At 40.3% G+C, this 20,860-nt stretch overlaps 1 protein-coding gene and 1 pseudogene across 5 annotated transcripts in view; one reads left to right on the plus strand and one right to left on the minus strand.

Moving 5' to 3' along the window:
* Positions 1-3,648: 3,648 nt before the first annotated feature.
* LOC110052249 (rho guanine nucleotide exchange factor 11-like) overlaps positions 3,649-20,860 on the minus strand; it is a 69,560-nt gene continuing 52,348 nt past the window's right edge. For 4 of the 5 annotated variants that reach the window (XM_089293138.1, XM_089293139.1, XM_089293140.1 and 1 more), the window contains 19 exons: positions 20,753-20,830; positions 20,361-20,436; positions 19,782-19,894; positions 19,187-19,244; positions 18,770-18,860; positions 18,200-18,246; positions 13,048-13,535; positions 12,059-12,317; positions 11,337-11,410; positions 11,103-11,138; positions 10,781-10,812; positions 10,618-10,646; positions 10,143-10,255; positions 9,559-9,612; positions 9,417-9,451; positions 8,732-8,910; positions 8,236-8,288; positions 7,624-7,674; positions 3,649-5,116 (listed from right to left, as the gene is read on the minus strand). In XM_089293138.1, coding sequence (XP_089149264.1) covers positions 4,961-5,116; positions 7,624-7,674; positions 8,236-8,288; positions 8,732-8,910; positions 9,417-9,451; positions 9,559-9,612; positions 10,143-10,255; positions 10,618-10,646; positions 10,781-10,812; positions 11,103-11,138; positions 11,337-11,410; positions 12,059-12,317; positions 13,048-13,535; positions 18,200-18,246; positions 18,770-18,860; positions 19,187-19,244; positions 19,782-19,894; positions 20,361-20,436; positions 20,753-20,830 — 2,022 coding nt within the window. In that variant the 3' untranslated portion in view covers positions 3,649-4,960. Of the gene's footprint in view, positions 5,117-6,300; positions 6,358-7,623; positions 7,675-8,235; positions 8,289-8,731; positions 8,911-9,416; positions 9,452-9,558; positions 9,613-10,142; positions 10,256-10,617; positions 10,647-10,780; positions 10,813-11,102; positions 11,139-11,336; positions 11,411-12,058; positions 12,318-13,047; positions 13,536-18,199; positions 18,247-18,769; positions 18,861-19,186; positions 19,245-19,781; positions 19,895-20,360; positions 20,437-20,752; positions 20,831-20,860 lie in introns of all 5 variants that reach the window. The other variant, XM_089293141.1, reaches the window with a different exon arrangement.
* Positions 14,326-14,879, plus strand: LOC149109205 (uncharacterized; annotated as a pseudogene).

The raw sequence follows: 20,860 nt of genomic DNA on the forward strand, positions 1-20,860 counted from the left end.
TTTTGCGTGTCTGTTTGATCTCGTTTCGGGCTCAAAACTAACTTCAATTTATTGTATTTTTTGCTCATTCATACCATGAGGACCTGAGCTGAATACAAAATCCATTGAAAGATTCTCAAGTAGCTGTTGTACGGAGCGCGAAGCAATCAAACATTCAGAAAATTCAGCAAAACTGGAAGTAGATTTTGAGCCTAATTGGGGCGAAATCGTTTTTGGCATATTTCTACCAAAGAAAGCTAACTATGGTCCGTTTCAATTCTCATTAGGACCTATCTATTGGCAAAATACAAGCGAAACCAATTTTTAGACTTGTGCCACTGATAGGCCATTTTGGTCGATTTTTACAGGCATTCACTCTTAAGCCCATTCAGTCACTGAGCAGTGAGAGCTATGAGCCGAAAACAAGACGAGTTATTTCAGGGCTCAGCTGACAAATTATCTTAAAATTTCGCCATCGTTAAGAAAGCTTTATCGGGTGAAATATCCCGCGGTCGTATTTCCAAAATTATCCCTTGATCATAAGTTAAGCAAAATATTTTCCAGATACAAAACGGTCTCTGTTTTATCCTGTCTTTTGTATACAAACTATACATCAAACGAATACAAAACGTCATTTACTTCACTAGGTGAGCCTGTTGTTTTTCTTGATCAGCGAAAACGGTCAACCAAAAAGAATGGAGCTTAAAAGTCGGAAGAAAATCGTCTTTCTATCAATGCAAATTGTGGTAAACTGTTTTGGATTTTCAAACTTCTCATATGTATTTCTAACTATGACGATCAATAACATTGAGACATTTCAGCTCAAAATCGGGCCCTGGTAGTTGAAAGGAATTACGATGGGAGGTTTAACAAATAATCGACCAACCCTAATTTGCATAATCTGATCCACCACTACCACCTGTACACGAGTTAAAAATAGGTGCTCGATGAGCTCATGAGTCCATGGCCGTAGGTAAGTGGATTAGGAATCTCTGCAGGACCTGGGTTTAATTCAATGTCTCCAGATGACAAAAGCTTCTTTTCTGACAAGAGGTAATTCTTATTATCAAACTGAACTCTGACAAACATTCTGGATAACATTTTTAATTCCTACCAGAAGAACAACAATTTTCTTGTTCAAATTTTGTTTAAAAAAACAATCGAGTAAAAAAAGACTCTTCGTCATGAGCAAGCTTGACAATTCATAGTTCATCCCTTGAAATATCTCGAAAGGGCTGAATAATCCCTCGAAAAGGTTGAATAATCCCTCGAAAGGGATTCGAGTTTCCTTGAGAGGAATGAATTACCGCGAACAGTGAATTTGTGATTTCTGTGCCATTTGAGTCGTCCAGTGATGTAACCGGCCTGATTGCAGATTCTGTTCTACATTGCGAAATATTGTTTGAAATCTGAGTACATGGCATTATTGTCCTCTACATCACAAGCAACATTAGGGACCTTTATACGATGCAAGGACGGGAAGGCCAAGACCGGAACGGCAGTGAAAGCGGGAAACTTTCGCGTGCCGTGTCGTCAAAGACAAAATGCTTTAAGTTGTGTAATTCTCGTATAGGATGGTGACGTCAATAACTTTAGCTTCATAAAAGCTTTTCCGTAAAACCAATGACATCCCTTTGAGATAGTAGAGAAATATTATCCAGTTAAGCTTAAACAATGGTGAACAGACGACAGGGAACTTACTCTTGTTCATATATATAAAGCAAACCTTCCTGATCTGTCGGTATTTAATATTGAAAGAATCCAGAATTTCCGTATGAAGAATTTATGTGAGCGATCTTTGCATCGACCTGGTTCAGATAGCGTTTTGTCCGCAGAGCGTTTTAGAATCGATCCTACCTGTAGCTGAAACAAATATTTATTATAAAACAAACATTACGTTGAGTTCCGGGTTGTATGAAAGCATGAAACAAACATCAATTTGCTAATGTGCATTATATTTCACAGACTCCGTTCGAAATATATGAGACAACAAATGGTAGGAATTTCCCGGTTAGTGCTTCAAACCACTTTTTAACGCCAACAGAAGGGCGAACCCCCCTAAAGAAACAATAAAAGGGGATTGGATATACCCACAAGGCCCTGGGACCTAGATCTCGTGGTCCCATGATGCTTCGGTGGCTTTTTTCCTTGTGCTTCAAATCATTCGGTAAGTATTTTGCTTTTGCCCTGCTTTTTTTACAAATTCTAACCGCTTTTTAGGCTCTACCTCTGTGTTTTTACACAAAGGTTTCTTTTAGGTGATGTTTGTCGCTTTTCAGGATATTTAAAATCGCTGAACATGTCCCATAGAAGACACAAGTCGCGTAAAAGGTCTCGCTCTTGGTCGCCATCTTCCCGCCAAAACTCTGTTTCCTCGCCTGACCTACATCAAGAAGGGTCCCCGCCGAAACGGCGCAAGGACGAAAACGATTCCCTGCAGAAGATTCTTCAGTCGACTGAACGTCTTTCCAACCGAATAGACTCGTTTGAGTCCCGAGCAAATCAGCCAGAAACTATTGCAGATACTGATGATGATGCTTTGTCGATTATGGCTTATGAAACCACAGGCGGCCCAAGCGCGAGATGAGAGGAAATAATTAATGTAAAGTAAATGAAACGTACGCGAACGTGATTCTTGCCTACGAGCGGTGTTGTGTTACAAAGATGCGATTTACAAGGGTTTGGATGGGAACTTTACGAGTTTGCTTTAAATACCTAAAATTTAATGTCTTACGAATAAAACGGACTTACCTTGCTTTCCTGTCGTATTCTTTGTTGTTTCACGGTGTTTGAGGCCGCTTTAACGCGTTTTCAGCGAGTTAGCGTTGGTGGTGGTGTCCCACTAGAAAAAAACACAAGGCTGGCTGGCTCAGAATCGAACCATCGTACTGCGAAGGCCAAAATATTCCGAGGAATGGACCTAGCCGCCTCAAATCACGATCGGCCGAAGCGTGAATAACTCGCTTCCCAGTCCGTCGTTCTCTGGTTCACAAATCTCATCGCAACGGCCTGAAAATCGCTCGTTTACCAGCTCAAATCTGCCTCTCTCGTTGCTGCATCATGCGTAAACTAACGGTGAGGATACCAGACTTGAAAATCGAAGCTTAGCGACCGCGTCCGCTCGACAAAAACAGAAAAAATAGAAAACTTCGTCTATTCCCTAATTTGCGTCACTTCGGAGAGCGTGGGAAAACGAATCTACAATGTCATACGCACGGTCAGCATTTAGAGATCGTAGTCATTGATAATGCTCCGTAAATGCTGTGCTTCTGCTAGTGAATTCGCATTTTTTTTTTCTCCGTTTTGACAAGCCACTCCCTATTACGAACATTAACAGGTTTGACTAACCGAAAGTCTACCGACAAATCAATCGTGATTAATCTTCACATATTTTGTTCCTCTCAATCGTACAGTCGGTCATTCGGGCATTGATCGGGAAGCGATCTTCGCACACCCGAAGTTTGATTAAGTATGAATATTCTTTTGTTACACGATTTTGGTTAACGGACACGCTCGATGACATGGAATCTACGGTCCTCCGGCCGTAGATTCAAAAAGCGTGACCGACTCCAGAGCTTTTCCACTAAAATCCTAATGATGTGTTTCAACTTTGCACTGTCGCGCCCAGTACTATTAAAAAAAATAAAGGACACTGGACAAAAACGGAAGTCAGACAACAAAAAAGCTCTTGCTTTTATTGTATGTTTAATTAGCTAAACTACCCGGCTCATTTGCATTTAATAATAGAGAATATCCTTACTGTGAACCTGGGACAATAATACCGTATATACAATCTCCATTTTAACAGGATAAAATGTCCTATCTACGATGGCTCGATCTAAAATACTACATCTGTACATTACAAAGAAGACTAAAATCATTTGGTTAACCCGTGCAAAGCAACAATAACCTACGTAACAGGCTCCTTTAAATCTTGGAGAGTTTTGGGAAAACGCCTGCTAAGCTGTTTATATAAACAGTAAAACACTAGAATTAATTGCGACAACTTTAGCGAGATTATCGAATAGCAGTTAGGGATTCGCCTGGAAATAATAACAAGAGACCACACAGCAGTGTAGCTTAATTTGAACTTAAAATCTAGCAGCAGCAGCAGCAGCAGCAGCAGCTAGGCAATTCTAATACCAGGAATTCAGACTAAGGCTCTAGAAATGTCTTCATTTGATCGTTGACAATTTGCTCATAATCAAACCCAGTGCACATGTCAAATTCTGGGCATATTCAGCACGTTAGACAAATTACTGTTACTTTATGTACCACGGAACAAAGACGGTTCTTAGTAAAACAAATACAACACTTGCCTAGGCTGTAAGAACTCGAGCCAATTGAAGCACACATGAAGCGGCCCTAACAGTTCTTTGTCGATCCAAGATAAACGAATTTAAAATTCTGTACACAACAACAAATGCGTTGCGTTTTGCTACCGTTTGCCAACATGGTTTCTCTGTACTGATGTCAACATGCTATAATTCTCCAATCTACTGGTAACGTATTTCTTACAGAACTAGTAAAGAACTTAAGAGTACCATCTGATCAGCTGTTGTCCTCATGACCTGCATGTGCGATACAATTAATCAGAAATTAAGAATTTAAAAAAAACTACACTACAAAGGCTACTTGCTACAACCTAAAATTATGTCTTAAAAGAAATGTTACTAGACTTAAAATCGACGTTTCTTAAACTAGTTGGCATAAACTTGAAGACTGAACACTTTTGTGCTTACTCGAGGCTGTGACAATTGAAAATGCGACGTTAAATTGTTCGGACGCTATAGAAAATATACCGCTGCATGTCTCTGCGGTTATCGAAGGCGCAGTCCATTAATGTGTCCACCACAATGAAAAACTGCGCTTGTTGTCACAAGTCTAACAGCTGTATCATTATGATTTCTCACAAGGCGACCTGTGCGTGGTTCCCGCTTGTTATACTTGAGCTACAACAGCAGAGGCGAGTGACCCTGAACTATATTTGTGATTGTGACTCGTATTCCGCACCATCGTCGCTCCAGTAGGCCCTGTTATTGGAACGGCCGCCTCGGCGAAATTGCGTTGTAGATTCATCACGTGAACGCCACGTGTGTCGCGAGGAAGCCGTAGAGGAACGGTACCCACTGGAGGCCTGGAAACAAGAGTACAGTCAGGATTGCTTTCACGAAAACATGCAAAATTACGTTACCGCTTTACTTATGGTGCTAGCTGAAAGAAATTTTGTCAATTACTCGTGTATTGTTGAAGACTTCTCGTACGTTGTGTCTGATCAATTATTCAACCTAAGTGAAGAACAGATTCTGATCAGTAATAAATTATAGCCTCTGGCTAAAGTAAAGGAGATTCTAGCTAGCTAAGTGATAGCAGGACATGGTTTTCAAGACATTATTATATCAACCACGCTAAAATGACGTGTTATTTTCCGCCAAAATTGCAGTCAAGTCAGCCATGTTACACTTGCAATCAGGTGAAAGTAAGTGTCGGCTTTACATCATCCGAGGCCAGAGTGAAAACAACAACACAGGGAAAGACAGCACAACAATGATTGCCGAGTCACAATGGACTGAAAACGACAACAAAGTGCCTTCTCCCAGCATCAGCTCTTGAATCACTGGCTACAATTGGTTACAACTGTTTATTTTTTCCTTCTCTTTTTTTTAAATACAAAATAAAAAGACAAAAGGTGCAACACAACACAAGGAAGGGTAAACATGTTAACTTTTAAGTGCTGATTGTCTAAGTGCGCATTTATTTATCTTCACAGTGCATTTTAAGTTTACAATAGCTTATTTAATTTATTTGCAGTGCAACAAGCGACAAGTGTCATGCACAAATTCCTTATTTACCGAGTACATTAAAAACTCCCTACGCCTGTTAGCTTCTCTCTCAAACGTTCTACAAATCGTCACACAACTGTTCTCACATCCAGCCAATAAGTGAGAAACGCTCTGTAACAATCCACCAAACGGCTGTGAATGAAACTGTCATGAAATTTCCAACAGGTGCGACAACACGACCGATGCTTTGCCGGTTCAAGTAGCAAAACTTGTCAAGTCGATGGCAAAAGTTTAACTCAGCGAAATTTGCCGTATATCTTGTTCAACATTGACTGCCCACACGATATTCCCTCATGGCCTGCACCAGCCGATAAACAGTCCTGTAGTCGCGCCTGTCTCTCCGACCAAACAGGAAGACGACACAAACGCTAGACGTTTGAGTCAAGAAGATGATTTGACTTGACCTAATCTATAGTAGGGAGTTGTAAGTTTTAAGTCTAGCTGTTTATGAGATGCACAAGAAAACCGAATGACTTACCACGTGCTATACGTCGTAGCATTCGGTGCCAATTGCGAGTTCTGGATTTGTTAGCATCTTAAGTAAAATTAAATAAGCTTCAGTTACTGGTTAGAATGTGGGGATGGAGGGAGTTACTCAACACTACCAAGGAGAAACAACTCACGCATTTGTGCGTTAGTTAATGTGTGTGTTTAAAGCTATCAATAACGTCACACACGTTTAACGTTACTTGTGTCATGTTGAGTTTATTTCAGTCTTGGTGAAGTAGTGACGTCACATCGCCGAAAATCCACACGTAACACGACTTCATATTCAAAATGAGACTCGATCCAAGACTGCAATAACGTCTTGCTTCACGCTGAAGGCGGATACTATGATGGCCTTGAATCCCTTACAGGAAGTAGTACAAATAGTCCTAATTGTTTCATGGTACTGAAACCGACATCGCACAATTTCCGGCGGTATGGAACACTTGGCCCGTTACAGCGTTTTCTCGTGCGACTGACGTGTGAAAATTGGCCAAAGACAGCGCTAACGCAGTTCTGCTGTACCCCCAGGCTCGGATTCGCTTCGTAGTGAGAGAAATGCAAACTTGTGATGTTCTCTTCAACAAATTTCCAAAGTAGCAAAGACAAATAACTTTCCCCAAATGAAACTAGAGTGGAGGTGCCAAAGCACTGAAAGCAATAACCCGTTCTGGAAGCTTGGGGTAAATTTTGAACATCTGACCTAATCATGAATAAGATATATTGTGCAACCTGGAAGTGAACGTGTATTGGTCATTTTACCAAACACTTACAATAAGCTTCGGCGAGTGTGACGTCACCTTAAACCTGACGAAGCTTATAAATTACCATCAATTTTTATCAAAAAGCAATTCTTAACTTGTTTAAATGAAAAACAAAACTTTGTAATATCTTAAACAAGAAAAAAAAAAAAACAAACAATTTAAGTATAATCATAGCTAAACTTTAAGGCTCTACAACACCTTTTAAATGTTTCTCTAGATAACAACTCGAACAGATTAAAGGCAGATACACCTTTTGGTCGCCATGGAAATGTTCATTACCATGCGCAGATAATTAAACAACAAAAATAAAACTAAAACAAGTCAATGACTACCGTGATAATAACTCATAAACAAACAACGTCTTACAACTCGACACTCAACCACCACTTAAATACACAACGAAAAGACAAACAAGACAAACATGAGAAAACCAAGTTATAGAACACAGTAGCAGCAGCAGCAACAACAACAACAACAAAAGGATGTAAATTATATATATCCATTAGCCTACAAGAGCACATAATTGGATAACCAAATATTCAAACACTTACCAAGCTTCTGGATCGATACCCTGAAAACGATGAAGGACGCCCAACCGACTCCTGTGTACATAAGCAAACAAAAACGTCAGTAAAAGACGAAGTTCACAGCGCTTCAAGTCACACCAAACTCTACATCCTGCACGAAACCCACTGATACACGACTGAAGGTCTCTGACAACAATGGCATACAAGGAAGGGTGAAGGGTAATTCCCCATATAGGCCTTATTCACATGTAATCCCTGTCAGAAGGTCTAGTATAGCCATCACGGCCTGTGACACAGAATTTACTCACGTAGACATTTTCATCCTCCGTAAATATTTCCATGCAGCGAGGTAACTTTACTCACGGCAGAACTGGGTACCATGTCTAAAAATAACTTGAGGGGAATTACCTTCAGAATAAGGCCTATATAGGGAATTAACCTCCGCACCCTTCATCCTCTCTTATAGCATGCCATCACAGTAATCCTTAATACTGCTATAAAAAGAATCTTTGGGATATATAAATATCGGAGAGTAAACAATCAATGACACGTGGATAATTAAAGGAACACTACAATGAAGAAAAAAGTGGTCTATACAGCGGTTACACAGAGAAACAATCACAATCTGCATCGTACCATATTGTCCTCAGAGGCTAAATAATCACTTGTCTCCGATAAACGAGCGTAATCTGTTCAGAAAAACAAACAGCATAAAAAGCTGACAATAACTGCTGAATTACTTTCGAGCATCCAAACCAAACTAGTTACATTATTCGTAGAAGAGAACGAGGATGAATTACTAATAGGTAATTTGAAACACAAATGACAAAGACATCATAAAAAGCTCTGAGTGAAAAGCTAAGATCTTCTTGTACCCCTATTAGTTCCATGATTAAAATAAAATTATCGTTAATAGTTACTATACGTGTGTTTGAATTTCTGTCCCGATAATTTATTGCAGTATCACTGAATAAGAGTTCATTTACGTAAAATTCTCCCTTTGATAACTTTTTACACTGTAAATAGACATCTGATGTTCTTTCAGCCCTTAGACTCAAAGGTGTTAAAGCGCCTCTGTAAACACTTGAAAGAGCTTCAAAATTTCGATCAGTGTGGACTGCTTTACACTAACCTGAATCTAAATCGACGGTAGAGGTCGGAGAACTGGGCCGAGGGGAATCCGAGAATGAGAAATGATCGTCATTAACAGAGAACTGGGAAGCAGGAAGTTCTCTGGTGCGGCGAGATGATGACCGTCCCTGTTTCAAGCGCTGGATTTGAGAGTTGGCGTACTGAAGGTCACATCGTAACCTAACAAACCACACAATAAAAAGCTTTAGAAAACACCCTAGAAGAAATCATTTGCTGAAACCCGTTGTTAAATTACTTGATAAGGGCATTTATAAACCAGCTCAAACTCTAAGCGTAATGATGGCGCCAGCAAAGAACATTTAAATGTCTATAATCAAACTCAGAAGCGAGTAATATCCCTTCCACTCGATAGAAAAACCGAGAATACTTTCTCTTTCGTAAGTACCACACGTTTACGTAGACCAGTCACTGGAACAATAAACAGGGAGGAAAATGCTATTATTTGCTTCAAACTGGCCTAAACTTGGTTTAGAATGTTACTTTTCTGGCGTTGTTTGACACACTTTAATTTCACCATCCAAAATAAGCTGAAATGCTTAAATGGGCAGAATGTTTTGTTTCTATTCTTTAAATAAAATTCAGGATACACTACCACTCCACCACTAGCCCCAGACCATGTATATGACGTCTGGCAATTGTGAACAAATGAAAAGGTTGACATTTACCTTTCTCTCGCCATATCTCGCTCTGTGATGACTCCCTGAAACAGAACAGAGAGGTTGAGCATTTCTTTCGTATTGGTCGTGTAATCAATATAAAAACACAAGAATTGCATTCTTTTATACTGTAGCTACAAAATTTACTTACAAGTAACGTCGTAAGCTGTTCATTCAGAACAGACGTTGACGAAACGAGTTGTTGCTGTAACAGAACAGAAACAATCTGTTAGTATCGCTACCAGCCAGCACTTCTAACGGCTTCAGAGCTCAGTAGAGCATTGACGCAACATTGTCTGGCAAGGTAATGCATTTCTATACTTTTTTCAGTACTTCACTCTCTGATAAACCTACAGATATATTAACTCTGATTCTGTAAGTGGATGCCAGAATCAACTGTTCCGAGAAATCTGAGCTCAATGTATTTAAGGCGTTTTGTGTGAAGCGGATGTAAACACTCCAAGTGTTACCATTTATAGCCCAGTTGCTTTTGAAAGCCCGGAATATCTCATTCAATATTACACCCCATGAGCTAAAAATCTCACCAAACAACAAATTTGACAAAAAAATTGAAATGCTTGAAGTGAAATAGTATCCATCAAGATACCTTTCCAACCCGCAGCCTTATGCTAATGAGGCAACAGGGGTACTTATCAGCAGATATTTCTGCGCCCGTTTCTTTTGCAAGAAAGCTCAATAACAGTTTGACGCAATAACACGCAGACGTAGACTAACCTGAGGAGAGAAGTCGCCTTGAGTTGTACCATATCCCAGCGACCCCACTCCACGAGACATGTCGTCTATGTTCGGGTTCAACACATCACTCACAGCGACTGTTAAACGATTCGCTAAAACGACAAGAAAAATGCCCATAAGTAAGAGAATGGTTCAGAATCACAGCTGGGTTTGCGTCAGTCAGTGAGTAAACGTAAATACAAACTTAAGACAGAGAAAGCCCTGATTCCGACAAACTAAGAACGGGGTACTTAGTTAAGCAGAAACCATGATTGAGAAAATTCGCGTGAATAATTTAATTGGGATAAACCTTCACGTAAAAGTGTCAGTTTGGGATCATGTTGCAAGGCACAAAAACATCCAACGAAAGAACTAAACCAAGTGACTGATAAGTGACTGTGAATTTCTTTAAAAAATCTTAAACTGTGCTGAAATACTAAGTTATTGAAACCTTCATAAATGCTGGGATACTTACCTTGAAGAATTGCTGCCAAAATTAAGTCTCTACAAAGCAAACAAACGTTTACATTAGAATATAACACAAAACCTGGGCATAAAAACAATAAAATGAAACCAGAGAGTAATCATCACAGTGGTTTCTTTGCTATAGGTGCGTAGTAGGTACAAAATAATCATACCTAGCCTCTACTGAATCGCCGTTAACATGACTCTGAAAGTAAAGAAGACAACAAAACATTAGCGGAGAATATCAGATGACAAATAATCAACTGATAAATTCTTATCGTGTTGCATCATGCATTTCCGTTCAAGGCCATGAGCTTTTACATTTCGCTTGCACAAATTAGCATGTCTCGTGTACATCACTGAGTTTGAACAGTTGGTAAACATCATCTCTGTCATTCTGCACAGCATCGGCCAGATTATAACAAAAAAATCTCCATCTGGCCCTCTCTCAACATCAGTTCATATTACTTGAAAAGTGCGTCTGCAAAAACTTACCTCACTAGTGGAGGCTCCTACTGTCATGTTTGATCCCTACAAACACAACGTACATGATTAATTTGGCAAACTGGGCGATACACAGTTATACACAGTGATCTGTCAGTGTTCTCAGTTATCAGCACGGCTTTTGCCAAACATTCAGGCAGTTACCACAAGAACGTGCTCAGGAAAGATGCTATTAATGACAGTTTTGACTGCAGCTCAATAAAATACATGCAACTGTATTTTTACCCTTAGTTCAGCAACCAGTTTTGATTTTTCATCCAGAATCTTGCGAAGGTCGTTATCCTTTGATCTCAATAACTCTACAACAAAAAAGACGTCAAACATCAACAGAAACAAATCTTCCTGTTTAACGCACATTGTTTAGTGTTAACCACGAAGTCAGTCAATATGTTAGTCAACTAACAACAAGTTCGTTTCATTGGTTTGCAGTTAACAAATAGGTTACATGTGTCTGTTCAGTATTAGTATAAATCTATTAGCATTCTATCACGAATACTGCTCTCCGATTGGCTACACTACTCATTATCTATTCTGTGATAGATAGTGAGTAGCGTAGCAGTGTGCGCTTGTTAACAAAATGACGGCCGCTTCTTGTCGTTTTCGAAGTGTCTGTGAAGAGGATTTAGAATAAGTTTTATTTCTATGCGTAATAGTTGACGAGGGCTGCGCCCTCGTCAACTATCACGCGACAGAAATCTCGAGCTCATAATCTAATTGTTTAATAGATCACAGATGACGTCAAAATGTGGTAAGAACGAAAAAGTGGCCACGAGGTGATAGCCGAGTTTGTCACGATGTTCTTACCAAATTGTGTCGTCTTCTGTAACCTATTACTGAACAGACGCACGGCAACATGGAATGTATCTGTTAAAAATTTCACGATCGCTGTTCATTTCGTCTTGTAAGTCTGTCCTTGTTCTTCTTCAGACAACTGACTGTGTACATACCAAGTAGCGTGACTGATGAGCGAGATGAATGGCCACTCAAAGCGTCATCTTGTTCATCTGCGGACATGTGTACATAGCTTCCTCTCATCTTTAATGTGTCATTAGATGAACTTGACGATGATTCGGATGTCATGCTGTTCCGGTTACGCTCGAACGAAGGAGATCTCTCGTCCACACTCTCCTCATTGGTTAGCTCGGCCAGAGCTGCTCTGTTCAGAGGTGAAGAGCCTGGGGCTTCACTGTCCTCTGCTGACAGAACCTGTAACAAAGAGAAAATCACATAAATAAATATAACGTCCAGCATACCGTGATTAGGTCTTCGTTGTTTTCCAGTCTTAAAAACTTGTTTTCGATTCACAGTTATTGTTTACCAATATCAGGTGTATGAAAACAGAGAGTAAAAGACTTGCTTTTTGGAGGTTACATAACACAGAGGAATCAAACTCCACGGTTTGACAATACGGATAGCATTTAGTCTCCGAAATAGAGAAGGTCTTACATATAGGTTTAATTTCTTTCGCACTGCACTGTATTCTACACTCTCAGTAAGTAAATTGTTGTCAAAAATAGGTAACACTGCATAAGAACTATATTACGGGTCAGATTCCTGTCTCCTCTTAGCCAAATTAAGGCAAATCATAGCTTGTTTTAAGAAATGTCCATGGTGTAACTACACTTAACATAGTGAATGGTTTGAACCCAGGAGTATCAGTGGGTCCGTATAGCGTGATCATCCAGGTGAGGATAGTTCTGAAAAGAACTGTTGTTGGTGACTGACCTGTCGACAACCTGAGTGGAAGTCATCTTCAAAGTCAAGTGAATAGTATTCGTCAGTCGATGGTGTTATAAGTCTGGGCTGTTGAAAGTGATTGAACCAGTTTAACCATGATGGCATTGGCTGTAAGACTTGTGTAAAGTTTGTTAGCAGTCATTGGTCAAATTAAGTCGGTCTGTTTGAGGTCCATCTATCCCTCTGTAACTACACTTACTTCAGTTTCTGAATCACTGGGAGGACTGGATTCCAGCTTAGCTGGTGATTCACTCTGTATTTCCACCTCTTCTTTAACCTCCTCCTTCTCTGTTACCTCAGTCTCTGTTTCTAGTTCAGACTCAGGTTCAGACTCAGATTCAACTTGAGACTCCTGTTCAACAGTAGGCTCAATTATTGTAGGGACCGCTACTTCCTCCTGTACAGCCGGTGCCTCGCTCTCTGTTTCTTCATCCTCGTCGTCATCATTCTCCTGGTCCTGAGCACGTTCTTCATCATCAGCTGCATCTGACTCATCATCTGCATCAGTTTCTTTTGTTGTGTCCTCCTCCTCTGCCTTAAAGTCCCCTTCAGTCTGCTTTTCTTCCTTTACAGGTTCCTCTTCCTTAGGAGAACTGTTTACTCTCATATTGGGTAATTCAGTTAGGTCACCTACATCCATGGCTGAGCGAGGGCCACCTACTGATACCGCAAAACGACGGCCTCGTTCTGTTGAAACAATCGAATTGTGCATATAATTAGCAAACCTGATACTGTTACAAATGTGTTTCTTTAGAGCACGTATAGTATGATCTGAAAGCTTGCCTTAGCTGCAGTATTCCATTAACCTGTTAAACTATATCAGGTGAAAGTCACCGATACCACCAATAACAAAGCTGGAGCTGGTTCGTTAGTTTGTCAATATTATTTCACACCATGTTAATCTCATGCATAACAATGTGAGGCAATGTTAGCCCATACTGCAGCTCTTAGCCATTAACATCTTATTTTCTGAGGTTTGGAAACTATTGAATGCATGAATGAAAGACTTTATTAATGTGTCAGTAGTATTTAGCTTAAAAAAACTAATTGTAGATACTATTTACACAATAAAATATACCTCAGCTACATAGAGTTAAAACCTTTAACAATTTAATGAATATTGTATAAAATGAATAAACAAATAAATAAATGGGATCGACGCCAAGAAAATTCTGGTTATGTCTATTTATAAGTTCTACACGTAAACTCAGAATGATTGACAATTAACGCTAATGAATGGTCTTTAAGGTTACTTCCCACCTTCCAGAGTGAAAAAAATCATTTTTTCTTTCATTTGCCTAAATGGAAGTTTATCATTTTGTCTCACATTTACAGAAAAAAAAACTTAAAAATCTCAAAAATCGCCGACGTTATTTAACAAAATTTGTTTTCCAATAAAAGTTAATAAACAATGAAGGTGTCATAATCTCACAAGTAGGTAACGTCTCGGAGGAAATTTCGCGGGAAGCAGGTTCTTATTTCATGTGATTTGCATATTTTCTTTGTGCATTGCGCGTTCGAGTTTCATGGAGAAATCTAAAACAGAAAGAAGTCCTTGGGTAAAATCAGCGAAAAAACCAGGGCCAAAGAAGAGAAGAAGGAAAGATTTTGGGGAAAAAGGAAAAAAAGCCTCGCAGAAAGCGACAAAGGCTCTTGGTTCGGCCAAGCGCCTTTGTCGACATCGACCGATGAACACGAGCGGTCTAATTCAGCTGGTTCACTTGGTTCTTCCGTTGGAGCAAGTCGCTTAAAAATCAAAGCTTTCAATAATGCAACTTACCACGGAGGCTCATCGTCAGAATCAGACGAAACTGATGACGGAGCGACACGAAATACCAGAGTATTGTCAATCTGGACGAGCTCAATCGACAGCTTGCTGGCCGAGTCACTTGCAGTTTTTGTGGAAGTGAAGGAATAAACTTTGAAGAAGTTACCAGGACTGGACTAGGAGCCGAATGGATTTGCCGTTGTAAAAACCCCGAGTGTTCCTCGGACTTCGACTAACAGGCCGTGGCCACTCTGCTGCAAAAAGAGTTCTGAGTGTTCTAAACCTCCCTCCCCCTGTAAATAAGGATTCATGGTCAAATCAGCCCGAATGTTCTCGCTCGATTCGATTGATTCTCCTTCGGTTGACGCGTTTCGTTTCTTGACGCGGGATTTCCCTTGCCTTTGGCAACTTTACCCATTGCCAGGATTGCTTTTCTTTCGTCTTGCCGGTCAAAAGATCGTAGACTACGAGTAGTCCCTCTTTCGCTCAGTCCGTCGTGCGTGACGCGAAAGAAATTCGCGAGAAAAAAATGGCCGCGCGAAATCCTGGGGGCTAGGAGCGCGCGAAAGGAGGGACTACCGCCTAAGCCCAAGAGTTTGCCCTTTCACGGCCGAGTAATTTTTCGGTGTAGGATTTCTCATCTTGACGTCCTCTTATTATCGCCTGTTATCAATAGCCCCGGGAGATCTGAAAAAATTGCTCTACTCTACTCTTCAAGTAGCCAGGCAAAAACATATGCCGTGAGAAGTATATCTTCGTTCAGTGTTCGTTCAGCGAAACTGTCGAAGAAGTTTTAAAAAGAAGACGGCGAATGAGGCCTCTTGTAACGATTTTCGCTGCGTCTAAAAGTTATTGCGAAAATTTCAATAGACTTTCAACCGAGAATTTACATTATACATTATACATTATACATAGGAGATCATCCAACTGCGGTGAAATGTTTGCCGATAGCAGCGGAAAATTTCAGGTGAATGTCCGGTGTCAAGTGAGAGTCCGGTTCAATCTTTCAAATGGACGGCAGAAAGGCCAAGCTCAGTGAATTTATATTCGCTGACTTACGCGATGCTGTTGAGCGGCGAAATCACTAACACGCTCGCAGTCGGGGTGAAGGCAGAAAGCTTTACCAAACAAAACACTGGATAAATTTAAATCTTTCCAAAGCGCCTGTTGGCAGATTCGCAAGAAATCACGGCTTGCGAAGCGCGATTCCAACGCTTCGATTTGCTCTGGTACCGCTTCGATTTGCTTCGGTTCCAAAACATTCCTGCAAGACGTCACAGGTATCTCGAATGTTGACAACACGTTGTCAACGCTCTTAACATAAGCCAATCATATTTTTGCGTAGTGAGAGCAACGCATAATTCAAACTCTTGGGCTTAGGCGGTAGTCCCTCCTTTCGCGTGCTCCTCGCCTCCAGGATTTCGCGCGGCCATTTTTTTCTCGCGGTTTTCTTTCGCGTCACGCACGACGGACTAAGCAAAAGAGGGACTACTCGTAGTCTAAAAGATCGAAAACGTGACTGTAATGCAACACTCTTCCTGGAAAACTCTAACCCATTGTAGTTGACGCCAGGAGGTCCTGTTACACCATTGGCTTGCGGTTTCAAGAGGCGACATAATCTCCTGGGGCGGCGCGAGTTGTTTACAAACCTTTTTGAGCGAAAATCTCGCGTTTGATTTCTCGTAGAATGTGTCGACTTTGAGCGAATAAACAGGGTATGTAGATTTCACGGATTTTCGTAAAATTTGGCCAAAGCATTCCACGGATAATAACAAACAAAACGGTGTCAGGAAATTATCATATTTGAAATACTTTTTACCGTGGCGACCACTCACGCAACGCGTCTCGTATATTTTTAGCTTCTTCAACTTTGGACTAGGATATCTTGGCAACCAATCAGAATACCGAAAAAGCCTGACACCGTTTTGTTGATTGATGCCTGTTGAATAAGACTGTGCAGCCATCAACCTCGTTCCCAGGGTCTCTCATCTTACCGCCCCCTGGAGAGAGCGAAGAGAGACCCTGGTTGGGTCTGGTCACGTGTCTCCCAGAATCTGGGAGATGACAATTAAATTATTGAGGGGATGGGCGGCCTAGTAGGAATTTTGTCTATACTTAGCCCACGGGAGTGCGGGATGTGTTGTCACCAAAGTAAACCAAGAACGATATGATGTTCTGCGGCAATGTCCGGCGGTAATATTCTGCAAACGCTAAGAAAACTTATCCGTCATCTGATAGCAAAAATCCAAGTCGCTGAAGGTTGTATGGTTCAGTGAAGGACGTTACATATTGTAAAAATCTCCTCAAAAAGGTGAATGGAGAATTGCACACCGCGGCCGAGGCTGTGTATGGAAGATGTTTGACTCATCTTAACCTCAGAATGAAGTATAGGTCTTGTTACCGGCGATTAAATAATTTTAGAGAATTCAGGGCCTTTTAATTGATCACTGAAAGCCAAAGTCACTTCGAAAGGAGCGAAAGAGTGAAAAGATCTATTGAAGTTTCACCGCGCCGTCGGCGCCCCGAACTTTGCAGAGCGCGAAGGATACAACGAACTCGTCGCTGTATGCATTTCGCCGTCGTTGCTGATAAAATGGATTTATCTTCGACCAAAAGGAGGCTAGAAAATGAAAAATATAATTTTTATTGTGTCGTTAATAAATTAGTGTACGTGACGACAACGGTTCGAGAGAATTGTGCACATTTTCATTTAGTTTTCGATCTCTCGACCTTTCTTTGCTTTAAACGTGTTTCTGAGGGGCACTTTTTATGCCGTGTTATTACAAGAAATGGAAATTATAAGTAGAGCGGAGTCGTTTGATTATGTTACAGCATATTTTTAGAGGTCGTAGGTCTGCATGGTTTCCGCTGTTAACTGCACGTCGCTTTGCATCAATTTGATCGAGTGTATTCCAAGGAGAAATAACAATTACTATGGGATGAAATTGCGCTGCTCGACGTCCAGTTGAAATATGACTGACTTTCCATAAATCCAGTGGGTAAGACGACAACACTGAAAATCACGACCACTAAATTGCCTTGAGACAGACTTGCTTAACCTTTAACGTTGGAACAGATATTATTCGAAATTTCAACCTGAAAGCTAAGTATTGATAAACGCCGCGGATAATGTGGCGGTCGCAGCCCGCGACAAAGCTCAATGCGACAAACTGCTGATTACAGAGGACTCCTCCCTGATGTTCTCAATTGTCCAAGTGGCACGTGACCAGACCTAACCAGGGTCTCTCTTCGCTCGCTCCAGGGGGCGGTAAGATGAGAGACCCTGGGAACGAGGTTGTGCAGCCATTTTGCTCGTGCCGCGATATTCGATACCCGATTAATTCACGAGAACAACTCTCGGTCGTTTCACGGTTTACCGGCTACTGACACTTCCCAAAAGAAAAAGTCACTTAAATTATATTTTTCTCAAACACTACATTTATTAAGCTTTCTACTGAAATATAGTTTGTTTCGGTTTTATTGAAACTGGCGCACGTACGAATTTTTTCCTGAAGGGCACCCGAGAAGGTGGGAAGTAACCTTAAAATAGTAGGAACAATAATATATTAATATATACACTCACCTTTCCCTTTGTAGGCCTCTGCAGTATCTGTAATGTACTTATACCAGCTGTGAAAACAAACACAATTTGCTCAGAAGTCATAGTATTATATCACCAGACTGAGATGAAGTACATCACTAACTAACTGCTTTTTTATCAGTAAGAAATATATATATATAGTTTTTGGTGGATGCTGCCAGTAGTAACTGGACCTAAATCTCTGTTTAATCCAAAGCAAACAACGAATTCTTGGAAATGAGGAAATTGAAACACTTGGAGGCAGTAAATCAATTTTTTATCAAATATTGCTTGCAAGATGTATTATGAGCGATATAAAACGATTTTTGGGAAAATTATGCATGGGCTTTAGTTTCTATCTGCTAATTCTGCATTGATCCAGTAGCTTTGTGTGCAAAACACTTTGATGGTATTCTGATGAATCACTGTATTCCTTATCAGCCAAAAACATGCCATGTTTTTTACGGTCCACACTTGTGCCAGTTACATGTGCGAGCGTTCTGATCGGCTGAGGCTTCAACGGTCACTTTGACCGCCACCCAGTTTAAACTGTTAGTATTACAGACTACTCACTTTTTTCGATCCATGACAGTTGCTGTCACTAATTCATAAATCTGAGGTCCTACTGAAGATGAAGTGCTCACAAGGAAAAACGCTCTCTTGTCTAATGAGTCAAAACAATTCAACAATTACAATATCATAGGAGCTCAGTCACGGTATTTTGGCCACGTACAGAATTGCCTTTAAATTGAAAGGAAACCTTAAAATAGCAGTTTACTAAGATAGAAAAACACCAAATATAATAATAAACCATACAGAAAGAAGGATGGTTAAGGATGGAGAAGATTGACATGGATTACAAACGACGAACTTGTGGTTCACATTTTCGAAACATCTTGTTAAGTGAAAATCACTCTTCAAGTTTCAACAAAAAGTGCAGTGATGTATGTGGTCCGTCCAAAGAACCGATAAATGATACAAATAACCCACCTGTTGCTACATTTCTTGTGAGAACACTACTCAATTTAATTATCGGACTGTGCGTGGTCTGTAAAGTAAATCAAGTAGCAATAAACAACAATCAGCTAGTCCCAAGGTAAGCATGTACAATTACTCCCTTGAGCGAAAGCTACACAAGCAGCATTTCGATTGCTGAAGTGCACCTTTTTCTACATTAACAACGTTGGTCGCCAATATGTTCATGATAACAAACAGTACATACAGCATGTCTTGATGAAGCAAAACCATAGTTCAATAACTTAAAATACACCGTTAGAAATTCTGCAAGTCAAACAGTTTCTGCAAGTCATAGAAGTATGTACTTTATTTCCCAATAAGGATAACGAGGTCAGATTTTGTGTCTGCATATTTTCGCAACTAGAGTTCTCCTTTTGGACAAAACTAACGAAGTCACACTGTTAAGCAGTGCAACAGTGTTTTTTTAATTACTACATTTTGGAGTTGGAGACACTTATACAGTTTAATAGCTACTGCTTACTCGTCCAAGTTATTGCTTCCTAAACTGAAACTATCTCAGTGCGACAGTAAACTTGGGTCCTTAAACTTAATCACAAAAAGTTGTTACCTTGACGTCCTGATATCCCGCCGAGAAAGTTGTACTAAGACATTTAAGAACAAGCTTATCATCCTGTCTTTGAAGCAGAATTAATAAGTCTTCTAACAACAGTACATGAAGATCTGCAGAGAAAAAAATCCCCTATAAGCTATGCCTAAACAGTTTTGTACCACGCTCAACATCAACACAAAACTTAACCTTGTTACGTTCAGTCCAGAGAAAAAAGAAAACTATTTTTTGTTTGGGAGAACGAAAAGTGGGATCCTCGGCGAGCTGCAGGTGACAGCTCCCACGGCATTTTAGAGCAGATCACGTTCAAGCACTCCAAACAGGTGTATAAATGGGTACTGGCAAATGTAATGCTTGGGGGGGGGGGGGGGGGTTACCCTGCGATGGCTGGCATCTCATCGAAGGGGGGTAGGAATACTCTTAGGCGCTTTGTGCTATTGAAATCGTTGGTAAGCACAAGCCTAATGGGCCACTTGGCTCACATGCAGACTTTACCTTTTATCTAAAGGGTGATAACAAAGCCAGTTTAAAAAGGTGCTTCGCATTTCTATTAGGAGATGCAGAAATGTATTTACTTACCAATAGACTTTGTTCTGCTTATTCTCCATGTGAGTGGACCATCATAAACAAGTTTCTTTGTGGTCAGATCTAGGTTCTGACAAACAAAAGCCTCAAATGAATAAAACGAAAATACAATAGCCTTTTTTATTTAAAGAGCAGTCATGTACTGATTACCCGATCAAATTTAGAGTTCACAGTGTATCAAATGAAATTTCAGCATAGAATACACAAGTTTGTTTTGCTAGAAATACACAAAAGGACAGAATTTGTCAAAAATATCTACCTGATAACCAACTACTTTGGTGGCCTACTATGGTTAATAATTATAGTATCTCAATGAAACTAATCGTTCGTATGAACTGTCTCTGTTAACTGAAAAAAAAAAATGAAAAACCGCAGCGTTGATGTACCTTGAACTCTTCCATCATTTTGTTGTTAGTGTTTTCAAGAGGCCTTCTGTCTATTTTTCTCTGAAAGTCTGCGAGTCTCTACAGGAGAAAGACCACAGTGTGTCAGTT

The sequence above is a fragment of the Orbicella faveolata genome, unplaced genomic scaffold, assembly GCF_042242905.1.
Source record: "Orbicella faveolata isolate gen_17 unplaced genomic scaffold, um_ofav_v1 contig_25, whole genome shotgun sequence".
Lineage (NCBI taxonomy): Eukaryota > Metazoa > Cnidaria > Anthozoa > Scleractinia > Merulinidae > Orbicella > Orbicella faveolata.